This window comes from Pseudorca crassidens, chromosome 4, assembly GCF_039906515.1.
Source record: "Pseudorca crassidens isolate mPseCra1 chromosome 4, mPseCra1.hap1, whole genome shotgun sequence".
Classification (NCBI taxonomy): Eukaryota; Metazoa; Chordata; class Mammalia; order Artiodactyla; family Delphinidae; genus Pseudorca; species Pseudorca crassidens.
In genome coordinates this window covers 137,677,300-137,696,802 of record NC_090299.1, presented here as the reverse complement: position 1 = coordinate 137,696,802, position 19,503 = coordinate 137,677,300, and the positions used below count along the sequence as shown (strand labels likewise).

General features: G+C 38.4%; 1 protein-coding gene and 1 long non-coding RNA gene across 2 annotated transcripts in view; one reads left to right on the top strand and one right to left on the bottom strand.

Annotated features, from left to right (window-relative positions):
* The window catches only part of LOC137224016 (uncharacterized), a 64,091-nt gene that overhangs the window by 19,168 nt on the left and 25,420 nt on the right, over positions 1-19,503 (top strand). The window lies entirely within an intron of this gene.
* LOC137224139 (all-trans-retinol dehydrogenase [NAD(+)] ADH4-like) overlaps positions 1-19,503 on the bottom strand; it is a 28,950-nt gene that overhangs the window by 3,039 nt on the left and 6,408 nt on the right. The window contains 6 exon segments of the mRNA XM_067737121.1: positions 1,316-1,576; positions 5,740-5,971; positions 7,679-7,766; positions 9,296-9,373; positions 9,376-9,436; positions 10,418-10,519. Coding sequence (XP_067593222.1) covers positions 1,316-1,576; positions 5,740-5,971; positions 7,679-7,766; positions 9,296-9,373; positions 9,376-9,436; positions 10,418-10,519 — 822 coding nt within the window.

Below are 19,503 nucleotides of genomic sequence, written 5' to 3'. Positions count from 1 at the left end.
CATTGAAGGCCACAGGTGCCAAGGACAATTGAAAAAGCAAGGCCTGAAGCTTTGGATGCAGGGAAGCGGTGCAGTACAAGGGGTCCTCACTGCACGAATGTCAGTAATAGCTACCATTTATCGAGGGCTTATTACCTGCCAGATCCTCTTTTAAGCAGTTGCACTATTATAATGAAGCCATTCCAAGAGGAAAGACCCAGGAAGGGCAGCCTTCCCAGTCTCCATTCTCTTTTGTCATATCATGCTGTGTCAGGTAAGAACCGAGGGGAAAATTGCCAAAGCCTGCTCCTGGGAGGTTGAAGTACAGAATTTCATTCTGTGTACCCTCTCTAGAGGAGAGTTTTAGGAGCCAGGCTGAGTGAAGGGGTAAATAAAAGAGAATAGTGTCATAACTACTTCACAGCTCTCACTAATGAACTAAGAAGCCTCCATAGGCAGAAACATTAGTTGATGAATTCTTTGGTCATCTTGTTAAAACAAAACAAAACAAAACTCTACTTAGTGGCTTTGAGCAAAGATGCATTAGGTGAATATTTGCTGGAGACTAAGGCTGCGTGCTCTGGAGGCTAACTTCTCCCTATGTTGCCTGTGCAGTTGGCTCTTTACCCCATTTTCTGGAGCAGAACAGACAGGACTGGCTATGTGGGCCTGCAACCAGTGCAGTTGCCTAGGGCCCTGCACTCAGAAGGGCCCTCCTTTCCTGTCCTGAGAGGGAAGAAATCTGAATGATACAAAATTGTAGTGTTTAGGAAAAAAAGATTGAGTTTTTAATTTTGCAGCTTGTTGACTTTTTTAATTGAAAATTTCACATATGTAATTTGGACCTAATTCTGCAGCCTGATTATTGAGATCTGATGGACAGAACTGGCGTGTTTGTAGGTTGCTAACATCTCCTTGCTCTGCTTTAAGATGAGAGTGGATACCTCTGGCTGTTAGGGGTGACTCCATTCACCCTGTCTATTCCCTCCTCTAAATCTGCCTTTTCTATTTTTTTTCTTCACTTCTCATAGGCACAATTCTTTGAAAGTTTTTATTTCTAAGTTTTCTCTTAATTTTTTGCTGACTTTCATGTGAAAGAATAAACAAATATTAATAACACATTAATATTAAATAGTAATTATTAATATTTATTAATAAGTAAAAATTAATTATATGTATGTAACATAATGATATCTAATATAGTATTAATAACTATTCTTAAACATAACTAATACATGTATATAAATATTAAAATTTAATAAGTATATTAAGATGCACATATTATAAATGTTAATAAGCAATATTTATTATATCCTACTATAAAAAATATACACACCATGATTTTAGCTCCACCTACACACTCAAAGGCAAAATCCACACCTCCATTGGTCATTTCAACAATGACCTCCTGAATGGGTTTATCTAGGTCTCTAGGATTGAGGCAGTTGGTGGCTCCAAGGGCTCTGGCCTTTGTAAACTTCTCACTTTTGATGTCAATAACTATGATTCTGGAAGCTTATGCTGCTTTATAACCGATTACAGCTGAAAGACCGACACCTCCTAGGCCAAAGGTGGCACATGTAGAACCAGGTGTGACCTGCAGGCAAGAAAATTATACATTAACTTCTCAAGCAGCTGGTCCCACTTTTGTTGTTTTTTTTTTTTCTTAACCACTCCGTGCTGCATGCGGGATCTTAGTTCCCTGATCAGGGATAGAATGCGTGCCCCCTGCATGGGAAGCACAGAGTCTTAACCACTGGACCACCAGGAGTCCCTGGTCCCACTTTGTAAAATAGGGACCGAGTGAGGTGGGGGCAGGACCATATAAATAAAGACTGCCTGTCATAAAACTAAATGATATAGCTAAATGGGGGCAATTTGCCAACATGAAAATGGATGAATCACTGGCTAAATCTGCAGAAACACTTGAAGGCCATTAGATATTCAGCTCATAACGAACAAACCCAAGTGAAAATCATTCTCTTGTCTTCCTTTTCCCTTTGGTGTTATGAGAACAAAAACTGAAGCCCACACATTTTAATGGGTTTATTGGTTTCTTTTTAAAATAGATCAAAGTGAGAGAGTAGCACTGACATATATACACTACCGAATAATGTAAAACAGATAGCTAGTGGGAAGCAGCCGCATGGCACAGGGAGATCAGCTCCGTGCTTTGTGACCACCTAGAGAGGTGGGATGGGGAAGGTGGGAGGGAGATGCAAGAGGGAGGGGATATGGGGATATATGTATACGTATAGCTGATTCACTTTGCAATACAGGAGAAACTAACACACCATTGTAAAGCAATTATACTCCAATAAAGATGTTAAAAAAAAAAATAGATCACAAGCCCCAGTGTTCATTGCAGCACTATTTACAACACCCAAGACATGGAAGCAACCTAAATGTCCATTGACAAATGAATGGATAAAGAAGATGTGGTACATATATACAATGGAATAATTATTCAGCAATAAAAAAGAATGAAATAATGCCATTTGCAGCAACATGGATAGACCTAAAGATGATCATACTAAGTGAAGTAAGTCAAAGACAAATATCATATGATATCACTTATATGTGGAATCTAAAAAAAAATGATAAAAATGAACTTATTTACAAAATAGAAATAGACTCACAGACTTCAAAAACAAACTTATGGTTACCAAAGGGGAGGGGGGGAGGGATAAATTAGGAGTTTGGGATTAACATACATATACTACTAGATATAAAATAAATATATTTCCTTCAATTAAAATATAACCAATACCTCTAGGCCCAACTTAAATCACACTCTCCCCATGAAATGTTTCTTGATTCTTCAATTAGAAATTAGTGCCCACCTCTTTGCTTTTTTTATATCATATAATTTATAATTATTCTTGATTGATTTTGTTTGCATACACGTGTTTCTTTAAAAGACTGCAAAATCTTTGAAGGCATATAATCTCTCACATTGCTATCAAGGAGTGTTCTTATCTTTTGTCTTTGATAAATGTTTGTTACATTGAATTAAAAAGAAACATAATATATAAGATGATAAGGAAAGCTGCTGTAGCTGGAATATGTTATTTTGTAGACTGGTATAGTGGCAAAAAAATTACTATACAGAGAGATGCTCAATTAATATTTTCTAATGGTGATGAGAAACTGTTAGAATTAAAGCATAAACAAAAGGGAAAGAGAAAATGTGTCCAAGGGAAGTACTGATATATTCTAAACTGGAAACAAAACTATTAAGGAACAGAGAGAATGCATGTATTTTACTTTAACTTATGTGTGATATTAGGCATGCATATGCTGACTTTTGCTACTCAGGGAAAATAGAATATCTATTTTGCAAATATTCAGAATAATGTTCTATATATACTATGTTCTATTGACTATGATACTGTGGCATATTTAATATATTTCCAAATATATTTCTATGGAGACTGTATTATAAAGTTTGCCGTAAGTCTCATTGAAAGTAACATGCATTTTTCTCATTGAAGCAATGTTGTACACAGTAGTTGTACATAGCTCACGACAGTGTATAAATTGAATACACTGCACCAGTTATGTTATACAACTGGACATCTGTGTGTAAAAGTGCATTTAATTGCACTTCTGAGTGGAGGTTATTATAAAGTACCCCCCACTTAAAAATAGGGCTATAAATAGTTGATGATTATCTATCTGCAGACAACACTGTTACAGGACATTTTTATGCTTCCAAAGATCTCTATGAAATGTGATTAATTTGGCAGTAAAGGATACAAATAGGTTAAAAAGAACCCGGAGTTCTGGTGATACTGGGGGAGTGGTCCTCAATAATTAATCAGAGTTTTTGCATCACTTTTCTTCCTAGAAGTAAATTAAACATTATTAAAGCTCTTGCCTTTTGACTAGAATTACTGATGCTTCACTTCTCTTAACTTGTTCCTATCAGATTTATTTCTCTTCTTTGAGCGTGAGGTGGTTTAGCTATTCCTCAGTAGCAGGAAGAGCAGATTCTGGGAGTTTAGGTAAGTTCTGACTAGATTTAAAAGAAAACTGTGGCTGAATCTCTAGTGTTAATACCCCTGAAGAAAGACTAGAACAGTAGAAGGTGACAGTCAGCATGGAGTCCAGAAAAGGGCGGGGTGGGGTGTGGTGGCAAAGAGCAGTAATTTTTCCCTGTGTCTCCAGTGTTATCTCGAGGAAACTAGCCTTGACTGGAGGGTCACATCAGCTCTGAACTCCACCCAACTAGCAACACCCTTCCTCCAGGAGCCTTCCGATTGTAGTTTGACCTCCCATATAGTTTTACATTTTTGTTAATGAATAAATGAATGAATGAACTTTTAGAGGGAGATAATACACTAAGAGCCAAGAGTAGCATTCCTATGGCTGATGTAATTGTCAACGAAAAGTCATATCTCGATATTCTGGCTACTAGATCAGCCTCTTATTTTGGTTAGTTTGACTTTGTTTCCTTGGCACTGAACAACTCTAAGCAATCTGATAAAAAAGAATATTTGGATTGCAAGGCTGAGGACCAAGCCTCACCAAGGCGTTCTAGGTGTTTCACATGATCCTGGCTTTATTCATTCATTTGCTGAAAAATTATCAAGCTCATATTATGTGCCAGGCACAGGGCTAGGCTCTGGCGCTATCACAATGAACAAGAGAGAATTCTTGCCCTTACAGAGCAAATCATCTAATAGGAAGGAGAAATAAATGGGAAATTTCTTCATAGTGTGATAAGAAGGAAGACAGGGTTAAATACAGAAACTTTAGGGGAAAGTGGGAGGGAGGGATACCTCATGCATGCCTGGGAGGGTGGAGTAGGCTTCCAACAGGAAGGGATAAATAAATGGAGTCAGCCAGAAGAAGTGGGGGAGCTTTCCAGGCAGTGTTGGTGGGAGCCAGGTGTGAAAAGTCCAGAGGCGCAGTCCAGAGCCCAGAGACTGAGGGTCAGGCCCAGGGGAACAGTGAGCCACAAAAGGAAGAAGGAGAAAGAATGACTGTAGCATATTGAAGGAAAAGGGGAATAATTAAAGGGGAATAAAAACTTCAGAGTTTTTGTTTAGGAAGATCACTCTGGTTGCATTTTGCAGTTTAGAGTCAAGGGGAAAAGATTGATGTCAAGGAGGTTCAAATAAGGAGGTTGTTTGAAGCGTCCAAGTGATATTGACATCTCTCTAATCTCTCAGTTGAAGAGCTTTGTAAAAGCTAAATTCTAACATGGAATTCCAGGGACGCATCTTACCATCATCAGGGCTGCCATCTGAGACCTTCCCCTGAAGCCACAAAGGCACAGGGTGAGAAGCAGAGATGAATTACTACAGTTTGAGAGAGAGGAATCTGCTGTGTCAGGGAGAAAGTAGGGTAGCTCTATGGAGATGGGTGGAGGTTTCTGTTGTCTCTTGACTGGGTCTGCTGTCCCAGGACGAGCATTCGCATTTAGGGGACATATTTATCAGGCTGTGTTTAAATCAGGGACAGTCTATAATCTAACATACGAGTAAAGGAATAGAAATGAACATGAACTGGGTGCCAGCTATATGCTAGCCTCTGGGCCAGATGTCTTACATATGTAATATGATTTAATTATCCCCACAACTATTTGTAGTAGATATTATGGTAGAGAGATAGGAATAGAGAGGTTAAATAACTTGCCTAAAATCACAGAGGTAATAAACGGCAGAGCCAGGTTTTGAAGATAAATCTGGTTGCTTTATCATGCTACCTCCTAGTAATGTCTATTTTACACAACCTGGTGATTAAGTATTTTACCTTGGCAATGTTGACTACAGCACCATAGCCAGTTGAAAATGCACATCCAAGCAGACAAACTCTCTCTAAACTGGCATCATCATCAACTTTGGCAAGGTTAACATCTGACACTACAGTGTACTGACTGAAGGTACTGGTTCCCATGAAATGGTAAATTGGTCTTCCTCTGCAGGTAAACCTGCTAGTTTTGTCTTCCATTAATTTTTGATCACCCATAGGAGTTTTGAAATGCCTAGGGGAAAAAGATACAAAAAAAGAGAAAGTAGATGGACCACTGATTACTTTCCTGAAGAAAAAAATTAGGCGTTATGTATTCGTTATGATAATTTTATTAGATGGAAAAATTGAAAAAAAATGGCTTGAGAATTTTCACCTAAATATATAGTCAGAAGTGGTCTAAAGGTAATAATGATAATAATAATACACTTTTGACTGTATACTTCTTATGTGCCAGAAACTCTTTTAAGGGCTTTACATGTATTTCTTTAAAAAATTGTATTATGGACAACTCAAGCACATATAAAAGTAGAAAGAATAGCAAAATGAATCCTCATGTAACCATCTCCAAGCTTTGGCAATTATCAATTCATGACTGATCTAGTTTCATCTATTACCTACCTGCTTCCCCAACACCAGCACCTATCCTCCCCACTTTGGACTATTTTGAAGTAAATCCTAGACATCGCTATTTCATCTATAAATATTTCAGTATGTGTCTCTAAAAGATAAAGATTCTTTTAGTTCCACACATTGCATTTGGTTGATATGTCTCTTAAGTCTCTTTTAATTTATAGGTTCTCACCCCACCCCTTGTTTTTTCCCTGCCATTTATTTGTTGAAGAAACAGTCATTTGGCCTCCAGAATTTTCTTCACTCTAGATTTTTCTGATTACACTCTTGTAACCTGGTTTAACATGTTTCTCCATCACTGTATTTCCTCTAAACTAGTATTTTTGATCTAAATGCTTGATGTGATTCAGGTTTTATGTTTTTGTAGGAATATTGCTAAAATAGTGTTGTGTATTTTCATCTGGAGGCATATAATACCTTATCTCTATTTTTGTGACGTTAGAGAGAATTGATGGTCATTGTCAAAATCTATTATTAAAGGTTTGCAAAAGGGTGTGTTCATTCTTTGAATATCTGCAAAACCCTGTGAAGTAGGCATTATTATTGTCCCCATTTTATAGATGAGGAAATTGAGGCACAGTAATCTATGTAAGAGTAGTAAAATTTTAGCTTCTAAAATAACTAGTTTCAATTAGAATTAAGCATAAACAGATCTTTCTATAGTCTCAGTAGAGAATAAGGCAATTAAAAATTTTGACTCTGGAGCCAGACTGCCTAGGTTCAAAATCTAGCTCCAGGACTTACATCTATGTGGTCTTGGAATAAATTACTGTGACTCATTGCATTCCTCTCTCATCCTCTGTAGAAGTAGCTATTATTCTGAATGTGGCATTTATCATTTCCTTTACTACATACACATGAACCATAAACAATATATGGTATTGTTATTGTATATGACTAAATTTATCTGTGAGAAACTTGCTTCTTTCCCTTAACATTATATGTGTGAGCTTATTCTATGTTGATACATTTAGAGCAAGTTTAGCCATTCTCATTGTTATATAGTATATTTAGAGCAAGTTTAGCCATTCTCATTGTTATATAGTAATTCCATTGTGTTACTACATAGCAATTTGTTAATCTATTTCTTACTGAAGGACATTTACCCGATTTTCAATTGCTTGTTATTACAGTGTTGCAATGATCATTATGGTGCATGTCTGTTTCGGTGATTTTACAAGTTTCTTGTACACATCTAGAATTGGTGGGTACAAAGTATCCACCTCTTCAACTCCATTTAGGTATGCCAATGTACTGCCCAAAATATTTGTAACAATTTATACTCTTACTAATAGTTTATAGAGCTTACTTGATTTTTCCACAAAAATTTGTGTGTAAACTCAGACAGAACTTGTATTTTCCACATTGAGGTGTGTAGAGTGGAATTACTTTGTCACCTAGAAAAGAAGGCCATGTGTTAGATGATGCCTAAGATGTTACTTATAGTTTCTACCAGGTGAATTGGTGGAAAACACCATTCTTTATGGTATACATTTTATGTTCAGTAGGAAGTATAGGTGGCTACAGTATTTTATTAACCTGCAAGATTGCTGATTCTCCCAAGTATTGTATATACTGTCTTTTTTCTTTTTCGTTTTCTCTCTGCTGGGCAGTCAAGCAACACATCTGTATTATACCATCAGGTGCAGAGTCCTTTGTGAGATTCTGCTGTCATTGCAACACTCTGCATTATGACTATTATTTATTACATAAGGACTTTATTTATTACATTTCTAAACATCCTGCATGGAACAGAACATCCTTATATAATAGGGGAGGTGGGCAATAGGCTAGATATGGAGAGTAAACTATATATCATCTTCATGTTTCATTTAGTTCACTCTCAAATTCTACATTTTCTACTTTTTATTCAATTTCAATAATGATTTCTATCCTCTGATGACCAAGGTCCAATAATGATGATTAACATTTGTTCAACATTTAGTATGTGTCAGTCACCATTCTAACGGCTTGCATGTATTATCTCATTTAATTCTCAGGACAACCCTTTGAGATGGGTACTGTTATTGTCCCCGTTAGAAAATGGAAATCTGAGCTGAGTCACAGAAAAGTGACTTAACTGGTTAAGGTCACACAGCCAGTAAGTGGTAGAGCTGGGAGTACATTGGCCAGACTTGTTTGTGGATGCCAAATTTTGGAGAGCAATTTGTTTCTATAATCTTGTTTTGAATGGAAAGATACTAATATACTTCTCAGTTTGGAGCATCCTCATTAAAGGAAGAAAGAATGATACGGTTCATCCTGTCTGATAAGTGACAATTGCATAGCTCATATTGCAGTATTTGATGGATCTGTTACAAAATGTAAAGTAAATAATTCGACTATTGGCATGCTTCATACACATGTTTATCTTACAAACTTCCAAGAAGACATTTAAGCTAACATTGACATATGCATAATATTTCTCGCTTAAGCTACCTATAAGTCATCATTCTTTAAATTCTTTATAATATTAAAATAGTTTTCTGTTTTATTTAGAGGAGGTTGTTTTAAATTGTCATCTGTTCCCCCTTGGAAGCTCAGTGTAAGCTCACCTTGTAGCTTTGCATCATAGGACAGTTTCGCAGTGCTATATGTAAATAAAGTGACTGTATTTCGCAGATTTTATTAGACAGTTCTTTTTTTTTTCATTTCCCAGACCAGGGATCGAACTTGCACCCCCTGCAGTGGAAGTGTGGAGTCTTAACCACTGGACTGCCAGGGAAGTCCCTAGGCAGCTCTGATTGGAAATATTGTGTCTCATTGCTAGACTCTGATAGACTGTGTGCTTCAGTTTTGCTTTGGAAAAGATGGTCCCCTTATGTAAACAGAGATCAATTATAGCATGCAAAGCCAGGACTGTATCAGGAATTATCCCTGAAATATCCTGACATTTCCATTTAATTGGAATCAGAAATTTAAATACCTGGTTTGAAGTTGGTCACTCTTGGCCCAACACTTTCCACGATTCCTGCAGCCTCATGGCCAAGGATCACTGGGAAAAAAGCCCCTCAAATTGAGGATGGATGACATGGGCATCAGTATGGCACAAGGTGGTGGCGATTATCTACAAAGCAACCGCAGACTTGAGTCCTGTTTCTGTAATTATATCATTGGGGTTGTTAGGAGGATAATTTTAGGCCCAATGACACCTTGAAACTTAACAACACTCATTGAGCTCAATAAAAGAATTGCATTTTGAAAAAAAAAAGAACAATTAAAAATATGTTGCGATATAGTCTTTCCTCTTAATGCATCTTTATTTTCTTCCTTTCACTGTCACTGAAAAAATCACACAAAGAGAGAGAATTGGCAGTCACTGTCTCTAGGAGAGGAGAAATCAAAGGTAACAGAAAAGTTAAACTCTGTTAGAGGGAGTGGAGGGGGAACACAGGTTTCGAGGGCTTGTTCAAATTTTGTTGAAACGACATGAAATACAATAGAGGTAATAAAACTTCTATAGTTAAAAGAGAGATATCAAATAAGGAATTGTCTTAATTAATTACGAAGTGTCCCAGTATTATTTTTCAGGATTCTGTTCATGAGGATAACTCATTCATTCTCATGCATCAACTCTTACTGTGGTTGGTGATCCTGAGGAAAAATATAAGCCAGGTCAGCTGCGGAGAAAATGGAGAAATTGACTCAACTTGTCGCCTGTGATCCCTCTCTGCTCAGTGCCATGTCTTCTCCCTGCTGTCTCACTTCTGTCCCCTCCTCTGGGCACCCAGGACCCTTAGCATCAGATCTTTCCTTGTTTTGAACCAAACTCTCAATCTTTCTTTTAATAACACTTTTCAATAACTGGCAACTGGAAAACAAAAAGAAAACCTACCTAATTCTAATCTAAAATGAATTCCTTTGTCTGATTCTTAACAATTTACCCCTCCTGGGGATAATACCTGTTTTTATTGTGAACCTAAATATGTAATTCCCCCATAGTGAAAACTCCTGGGACTCCCAGTTATACTACATAGGCTTGACCTGACCGAAGCCAAGTCTGCATTTGGTGTCTTGCCTGTCCCGCCCTGGGAAAGTTCACACACACCTGAATTCGAACTTCATGAGCGTTGAGGGGAGCTCCCTCAACCTCTTCAACGCTGAGGGGCTTGTTTGCTTTCCAGGCGATAGCTGCTTTGCATTTAATAACCTGAGAAAGAGGGAGAGGGGGAAAGGATAGGAGGGAGGAAGAGAGAAGGAGAGAGAAAGAAAGACTATCATGGAAAAAAAATGAACGAACATGTTGATACTATTATTTTATGAAAGAGAGTTTTGGAGTTTGTGGCTGGATGTTATATATAATTATATTATTCTAAAGACAAGGGACCTTAATTGAAAATAAGAAGTCAAATTCTACATTGTAGTCATTGCACTTTTAATTTTCAAAAAGAACAGGTGTATTAAAGTTTACCCTATTATAAAGCCTTGATTTTTTTCTCTCCAGAATAAAGAGGATAAATTTATAGGATTTGGGCATGGTAGATGACCAATATGTGTTTGTTGATCGAACCATTTGTTATCAGCTCTGCATTACCTGAATCCTTATTGCTAGAGCAGATGTGTTTTACATCTTCGCTGCTCAAAATGTGGACCTCCCTGCCACCAGCAGTTATTGACATCACCTGAGAATTTGCTAGAGCTATAAGCCCTAGTAGTTTGTATCCCTTAATTTCCCTCACTTATTTCTCTCATCTTCCCAACTCCCCACCCCCACACCCTGGGCAATCACCTGTTCTCTGTATCTATGATTTTGTTTCTGTTTTGTTATGTTTGTTCATCTGTTTTTGCTTTTTAGAGTCCACATATAAGTGAAATCATACAATATTTGTCTTTCTCTGTATGACTTACTTCACTTAGCTTAATACCCTCTAGGTCTACCGATGTTGTCACAAATGGCAAGATTTCATTCTTTTTTATGACTGAGTAATATTTCATTGTGAGTGTGTATGTATGTGTGTGTGTGTATATATATATATATTTTATTTATTTATTTATTTTTGGCTGCGTTGGGTCTTCGTTGCTGTGTGCAGGCTTTCTCTAGTTGCGGCAAGCGGGAGCTACTCTTTGTTGCGGTGCGGGGACTTCTCATTGCGGTGGCTTCTCTTGTTGTGGAGCACGGCCTCTAGGTACGCGGGCTTCAGTAGTTGTGGCTCACGGGCTCTAGCGCACAGGCTCAGTAGTTGTGGCTCACGGGCTTAGTTGCTCCGAGGCATGTGGGATCTTCCCAGACGAGGGCTCGAACCCATGTCCCCTGCATTGGCAGGTGGATTCTCAACCACTGCACCACCAGGAAAGTACCTATATGAGTATATATATACCACATCTTCTTCATCCGTACATCTGTTGATGAGGACTTAGCTTTTGATCAACTTTAAACTGCTGCTTTCTGAGAGTAATTCCCAAGGACGCTTCTTTTAGCAACTGTATAAAGACACACACACAAAACAAGAATTGAACAAAGAAACAGTATGTTTGCTTACTTTGCCCTTGGTGCCCATTTTCTTTGGGAAACTTGCCTTGGAAGTTTCTTTCTGATTTAAGTTCTTCTTCTTCTATCCAGGGTGCTCTGTGTCCTGTGTAGAATTGTCTTTGAATAAATACCATTTCTGCTCTTCTATTCTCCAATTATTTTCTCTCCTTTTTTGTTGCTGTAATCTGCAACTTTGCCCATCTCTCTCCACATCATCATTTGTGATGTCATATTTCAGCTGCAAACCCTCATTGCTTCCAACTATTTGGGGATTTCTGTTTACTTGTTTTTTTCTTTTTTTATTGCAAAATATAAGATAACAGAGTAAAGGTCATTAAACCTATTAGATAAGTTAACAAATAATTATAAAGTGAAGGACATTTCCACTGACCCAGAATCCCTCCTATATCCATCCTTCTCTTTCACAATCCTAATAATAATTTCCTTGCATTTCTTTTATGATTTATGCTTCTCTACACAATATAGTTTAGTTTTACTGATTAAAAGCTTTATACAAATGGAGTCATAGTGTATGTGTTCTTTCATGTCTTTTTTTCCCTCTCAACTCTATTTTTGTGAGATGCATCCACATTGCCTGTGGCTGTACTTTGTTTATTTTCATTACCGTAGAGTATTCCATTGTATGAATTGACCACATTTTTTTTCATCCATTTTCTGTTTTGTGATGAATCAGAATTGCATAACAAGTCTTTTCCTGTATATCCTGTTGTACTTGTGCTTTTCCTTAGGGAAAATTCAGGGCTTATATGCAGCTAACATACCCTATTAAGGTGATGCCAATTGTTAAAATATTGAAATACTTCTGATCCTGTTGGTAAAAAGCCATAGTATTCTATTATCTCCTCCAGACTTTAACTAATATTTTATTATTGAATATTTAAGTTGCTCTGTTACACTTTTCTTTTTTTTTTTTTTTTGCGGTACACGGACCTCTCACTGTTGTGGCCTCTCCCGTTGCGTAGCACAGGCTCCGGACGCGCAGTTATTTCAGTTATTGTATTCAGTTATGACTGGTTCCTTTTATATTTTCTAGTTCCTTGTTAAAATTCTCATTATGTTCATTGATTCTTTTCCTGAATTCAGTTAGCATTCTTATTACAAATGCTTTGAACTCTTTATCTGGTAAATTATTTCTGTTTCATTAATTGCTTTTTCAGGGGTTTTCTCTTGTTCTTTCATTTGAAATAAATTCCTCTGTCTTTTCATTTTGCTTAACTTTCTTTCTTTTCATTTTGCTTAACTTTCTTGTCTCTATGATATTGTGTGAAACAGTTACCTATTCTGGTGTGCTTGTGTGGAAACATCCCTATACAGTCTGTGTGTGCCCAGTGGCTTTGCAGGGAGAGCTGTATCTGACATGAGCATGAGTCATATCTTCCCCCAGGGTGTGCTGGCAGCTATCACCTTGGTAGGAGGTGGGGCTGGAGATAGAGGGGCTAGTGCCAGAGCCAGGTGTGAGCTGGGGCTTCTCTACTGCTCAGTGGCCAACAGGACTTTTTTGGGAGTGGGGGTCAGGTCCTTAGTTGCTGGAGCAAAAGCTGTAAGGGTCGGATCTGAGCTGGTTCCAATCCCTCTAATTGTGTGCTTTGCCCCCTCCCAGCGCCTGCACCCTCGCCCCAGAGGGGAGCAGTGCTTGAGCAAGAGAGGCTGGTGTGGACGTTCAGCATGGGTCAGGGAATGGGCTGTGGCAGTCCTGGACCCAGTCAGAGTTCTAGATCTGCTGCTTCCATGGGCGCCAGCAACGGCCACCCTCACCCAGTTATGATGCCATGTTGGGTCCGAGTCGGCTCCATCCTGCACAACTGTGCACTCCCCCGGTTCTATCAGCCCTTGCGCTAGTGTGGAGCTGTGCTGTGGAACAAGAGGGCCTGGAGCGGACACTTGGCTCGGGCTGGGGCTCAGGCTGGGGCGCGTGCTGGGGCAGTTGTAGGGAACTTGTCAGAGTCCCAGACAATCTCATTTTGCTTCCTCTGCCTTGTTTCAGGAGTGAGCAAGTGTGTGCACACATTCTTCATGAGCATAGTCTAGGTTTCTTACAGCTCCACTGTCAGTCCCACTGGTTTTCAAACCAGCCAAGGGGACTTACCCCCCCAAGCTGGGGTGCCCGATATGTGGCTCGCACGGCTGAATCCCCAGGGAGGATCTCTGAACCCATGTAATCCTCCCCGTCTTCTGTGTCCCCTCCTAGATGTGCAGGTCCTGACCTGACCACTTCTCTTCCCTTCCTACCTGATTCTGTGTGGGTCTTTCGTACAGCCTTGGCTGTACAAGAGTCTGTTCGCCAGTCTCCAGTTTTCAATGAGAATTGCTCCACGTGTAGATGTATTTTTGATGTGTTTTTCTGGGACAGTGAGCTCCGTGTCCTCCTACTCTGCCATGTTGATTCCTCTCCTGAAAAAGTGTTATTTTAGAATCTGGCTACAGTTTGTGACAATTGGCCAAGGGAAAACGAAAGTTTCAGATTGGTATGGGGAAAATGCCTTAATGGTGTGGGTGGTAACGTAGGGCAAGGGTTATGGTTAGAGCTTAGGTGGAAGACGTATAAACAAATAAGAATTATATTAGTGTAAGTAATAAAATAGGAGGAATTTTGGGTCTTTCGCTTGTGGGTGGGTACAACAGAAGTACCAGTTCTTGGAGAAAGAGTGTAGAGAAGGGCAAGAATCGGCTTGTATGAGATATGAGTGAGAAAAGAGACAGCTCATGTAAAATTCCATGAGTGGGAGTGGCCAGAGGACATGAGGGCAGCAGAGCCTAACATTAAACTTAATGTTGTCAGTTCATGTCACACTGTACTATAATCTATCTTTCCTAAATCATCAGCAAAGTCTGCTACCCACTAGGGCTTTGTGTTGGTAGTGCTTTGGGAACTACAGGAAGAGGGAAAGTGCAGCATATAGTGAAGTAGCCCAGATAACAGTAGCTCCAGGAAGACAACTGACCAGTGGGATGGTTCAAAAACGATTCAGCAGGAGCAGGAATTCAGACCACATGAATGTTAGCTCCTGGGGACGCTCAGAAAACATGGAGGGAGTATGTACTTCAGTAATTGTCATGGGGACCCCAGCCATTTTTTTGGAGGGGGGATAGTGAATGAAAGGTGGGGACACACATGCACGACAAATATCTGGATTACACAGGTAGAATCCGAGGTTTCTTTTTCTACCAAAGAAGTCTTTTGTTTTTATTTTAAGTTAAATCTTGTCATGATTTTAAGCAATATAAACGAGGCAGTGCTCCATGGGTTCTGCTGTTTGCTAGAGTTCTCTTTCTGTTTTGTTAATACAGTTTCATTTATTATCAAAATATTTTCAGAGGGGTTAAGAAAATGTGAAGAAATGGAAAATATTTCTAAAGAGACAAAGGGAAAGCTCTTTATGAAAGTTTCTTTAGAGCGGCCCTTTAACTCCCGTCCTCACTTCCTGCAATCCCAGGTCTGCATCTGTCTCCTTTTGTGTCCTCCTCAAATATTTACAATATACAAGTACCTTTGAAAAACCCCATTCCAGAGGTCTTACTCCTGGTTCTATTCTTCTTTTAAAAAATCATCAGGGAGAAAGGATTGTCTTCTGTGTTTTACACCAGCCCATTCTCTTTGGCCATGGAAACCAATGGTAGGCAGTTTTCTCTAGTAATGTTTTTCTCTAGTAATGTTCAAAGTATAAGGAGAACCTTAGAATAACTTGCCTGTAATGGACTTAGTGACTGTCCCATTGTCTACTGCTGTAAACCAGAGCAATTTTCAGTTAAAAGCATTTGTAGGATTTAGACTCTTCTGTTTCACTTATTTTCATTTTTTAAAAGTAACACATACATACGGTAAAAATTTAAACTGCACAAGTGAAAACCGACATCGTAGTCTCCAGTCTTCCTTACCCCACCCTAGAGACAATTACTCTTGTCAATATCTTTCAGAGATATAACCCCTTTAAAAATACAAAGGCTGCATATTATTTACCCTGTCGTAGGCCTTGCTTTTTTACTTAACAATAGATTCTGGAGATTTCTCATTTTAGTACATGTAGCATTCTATCATTTTGTTTAATAGTTACATAGTATTCTGTTGTATAAATATATCATAATTTATTTAACCAGTCCCCTGGACACCGATAGACATTTAGGTTGTTTCCTGTTTTTATGATTTTTTTCTCCCTGACATGAAAAACAACAATGCAATGAATATTTTGGGCACACATGGGCTGTGTTAGGCAGAATTTCTAAAGTGGCTCCCCAAAGTTGTCCTATCCTAGTCCTCAGACACTGAATATGGCAAGTTATCATGCCTGTGAATACGTTACATGGAAAGAAGAGGGGCTTTGCAGATGTAATTAAGGTTACTAATCAATTAACATTAAAATAGGAGATTATCTTGGATTATTTAGGTGGACCAAAAGTTCATGAAAGGAGCCCTTGAAAGGAGACAAGAGGAAAGCAGATGAGAAAGATATAGTGATTCAAAGGACAGGAAGGATTTGATGTGTCACTGCTGCTTTGAAGCTGGAAGGGGGTGAAGGAGCCCCATGAGAAGGAATGTGAGCAGCTTCAAGGAGCTAAGGGCAGCAGCCCCAGCTGACAGCCCATCAGCTGAGGTTGAGAACTCCAGTCCTACAACCTCAAGGGTCGTAAGCCCTATATATTATCATACTTTTAAGTCTTTGCTAATCTCTTAGGTAAACGGTGTTTTTCCACTATATTTTTTAAAAATTTTATTTTATTGAAGTATAGTTGATTTACAATGTTGTGTTAATTTCTACTGTACAGCAAAGTGATTCATTTACACACACACACACACACACACACACACATATATATATTCTTTCTCATATTCTTTTCCACTATGGTTTATCACAGGATATTGAAATATAGTTTGGTGTGCTATATAATAGGACCTTGTTGTTTATCCATTCTATATATAATAGTTTGCATCTGCTAATCCCAAACTCCCAATCCATCCCTCCCCCACTTATTTATTTAACATTTGAGGGTTTGAGGTTGGGCATCTGCTCACATGCTTAAAAGCATTTGTGTGTATGTGTATATATCTGTATCTATCTCTCTATATATTTCCCTCCAAACTAGATATGTATTTTCTTTGCCAATTTTTGTAAATTGCTTTTAAAGAATTCTTTATATAGTGAGGAAATTTGCCTATTGTCGTATTGTTTTGTTGATTTTGGGGGGGATATTTTTTATATATGGAATTTTAAAAAACTTTTCAAATTTATCTATATGTTATTTTATATCTTATGGATTTTTGTATTGGTTAAAATTTCCCTTCCTTCTCTGAATTTTAAAAAACTTTTCAAATTTATCTATATGTTATTTTACATCTTATGGATTTTTGTATTGGTTAAAATTTCCTTTCCTTCCTTTCCTTCCATTCCTACAGTGTTCTCTTATGGTACTTTATAGCACTTGTGTGATTTCACTTTTCACATTTAATTCTTGGATTCATATAGCATTTTTTTTTGTATAAAGAATGCAATAGCAACTCAACTTACCTTTTTTCCCCAGATAACTATCCAGTTGTTTCAACATCATATATTGAATAATCAATGTTTCCCTCTCAAATTTGAAAGGTAAACCTAATCCTATAGTATATTCCTGTATATATTTGGCCCAGTTCTGGACTCCTTCCCTATTTGGTTCCACTAATGTGTTCAACTATTGATCATATGCTTCATTTAAATAATTGTTCAACAGTTTCCCTTGGTTGACCTTTTTTTGGGAAATTTTTGTCTCGTTTGCACTTTCAGGTTCAGATTCAGTGCATTCTATTTTTTGTTCACAGGGAGATCTGCTCTGTGCTTTGTGACCGCCTGGAGGGGTGGGATGGGGAGGGTGGGAGGGAGGGAGACGCAAGAGGGAAGTGATATGGGAACATATGTATATGTATAACTGATTCACTTTGTTATAAAGCAGAAACTAACACACCATTGTAAAGCAATTATACTCCAATAAAGATGTAAAAAAAACAAAACAAAAAAAAGAGTACTGAAGAGGGCAGGATGGGTTCAGAAGAGACGGTTGTAAAACCACAGTGTGACTGATCAAAGGTCTCACTTTGTGCTTCATCGGAGCTTGTGGGTGGGAGTGTGGAGGAGAAGGACCAATTATAGAAATGAAGGAATTGGAACACCGGAAGGAAAAGGATAATGTCTCCTATTATAATTGAGACCTTAATTTATTTCACATTAGGGCTTTATAGTTGTGTTATTGGTACAAGTCATAGTCCCATTTTTTGTTGTAAATCAGCCAGATAAAGTGGAGACTCTCAAAGCAGTGGATAAGAAAGAGCTCAAAGCTGGAATCCTGGCTCTGTCCCCACCCCTCCTTCTTAGCTGTGTGACCTGGGGGTAAATTATCCTTCCAAGTCTCAGTTTCTTCATCTCTAAAATGGGCACGCGTTCAGCACACATGTGCACACACACACACACACACACACACACATACAGAACTAAGTCAAGAATTGAAATCTATTGAATTTGCCCATGTAAAAGGGGGATTATTGGAAGAATACCATAAAATTGCTTGTAACGTTATTGTAGGAAGTGCAGTCAGACCTAATGGATCTAGAAATCCATCAAGCAGCCTTTGTCTTCATCTCTCTACTTTGATTCATTGTGTGCATAGCTGCATTTTCCTGTTACTCTTTGCAGACAGGCTTTTTCTTATTCGTCATGATCACATGGTTAAAATGGCCACCAGCCCTGAGCCCCTCCAGCCTTTCCGGTTTCCACCATCCCCTGCCTTGCTCAGTCTCTCTGTATCTTGTTCAAATGCACGGATGAGAGATTCAGATGTGTAGCTTATCAGATAATGGGTGGAGATGTCTTTGAGTTAGTGTCCAAATCTCATTGTATGAGTTGTGAATCTGTGGGTAGAGCGTGGATGGGGTTAGCCAAATGGACTTCTGTGCACTCAGCAGGGGGTATAGACCAGAGAAGACTCTCTGAAAAGAGGGCATGGATTGCACAGGCAAGGTAACTGCAAGAAAATGACTCTCTGTAATCCATTAATAAGCAGTACTTATTCATCATTGTTAAAATTAAATAATGGCAATTTAAAAAACCTGAACGAGAGGTCAGGCGAACTACCTTCTAGGCTGGTAGCCTCTTATTAGAATCACCTGGGGGAGATTTAAAAACTCTCATGACCAGACTGCACTCCACACCAATTAAATCACAAATTCAAAATGTCTGAGGCTGGGACTCAGTTATCAGCATTTTTCAAAGCTCCCGGGTGATTCCAAATATATAAGCAAGGTTGAGAAAAACTGTTGAAGTCTGTGTTCTTACTTAGCCGTTTGAACAGTCGCTGCACCTTATTGGATTTCAATCTTCTCATCTGTAAAATAACAGGTATCCCTAAGTCCCTTCCAGCTCTAACCTGAATTCCAAGGATTCAGACTTGATTTATCTATAATCAAACAAATTTCATACAACATACAGTCAGCCTTCCTTATCTGTGGGTTCTGCATGCACGGATACAACCAGCAAGGGATTGAAATTATTTTTTAAAATTCCAGAAAGTCCCCAAAAGCAAAACTTGAATTTGCTGCATGCTGGCAACTATTTACATGTCATTTACATTGTATTTACAACAATTTACATAGCATTTATCTTGTATTAGCTATTTTAAGT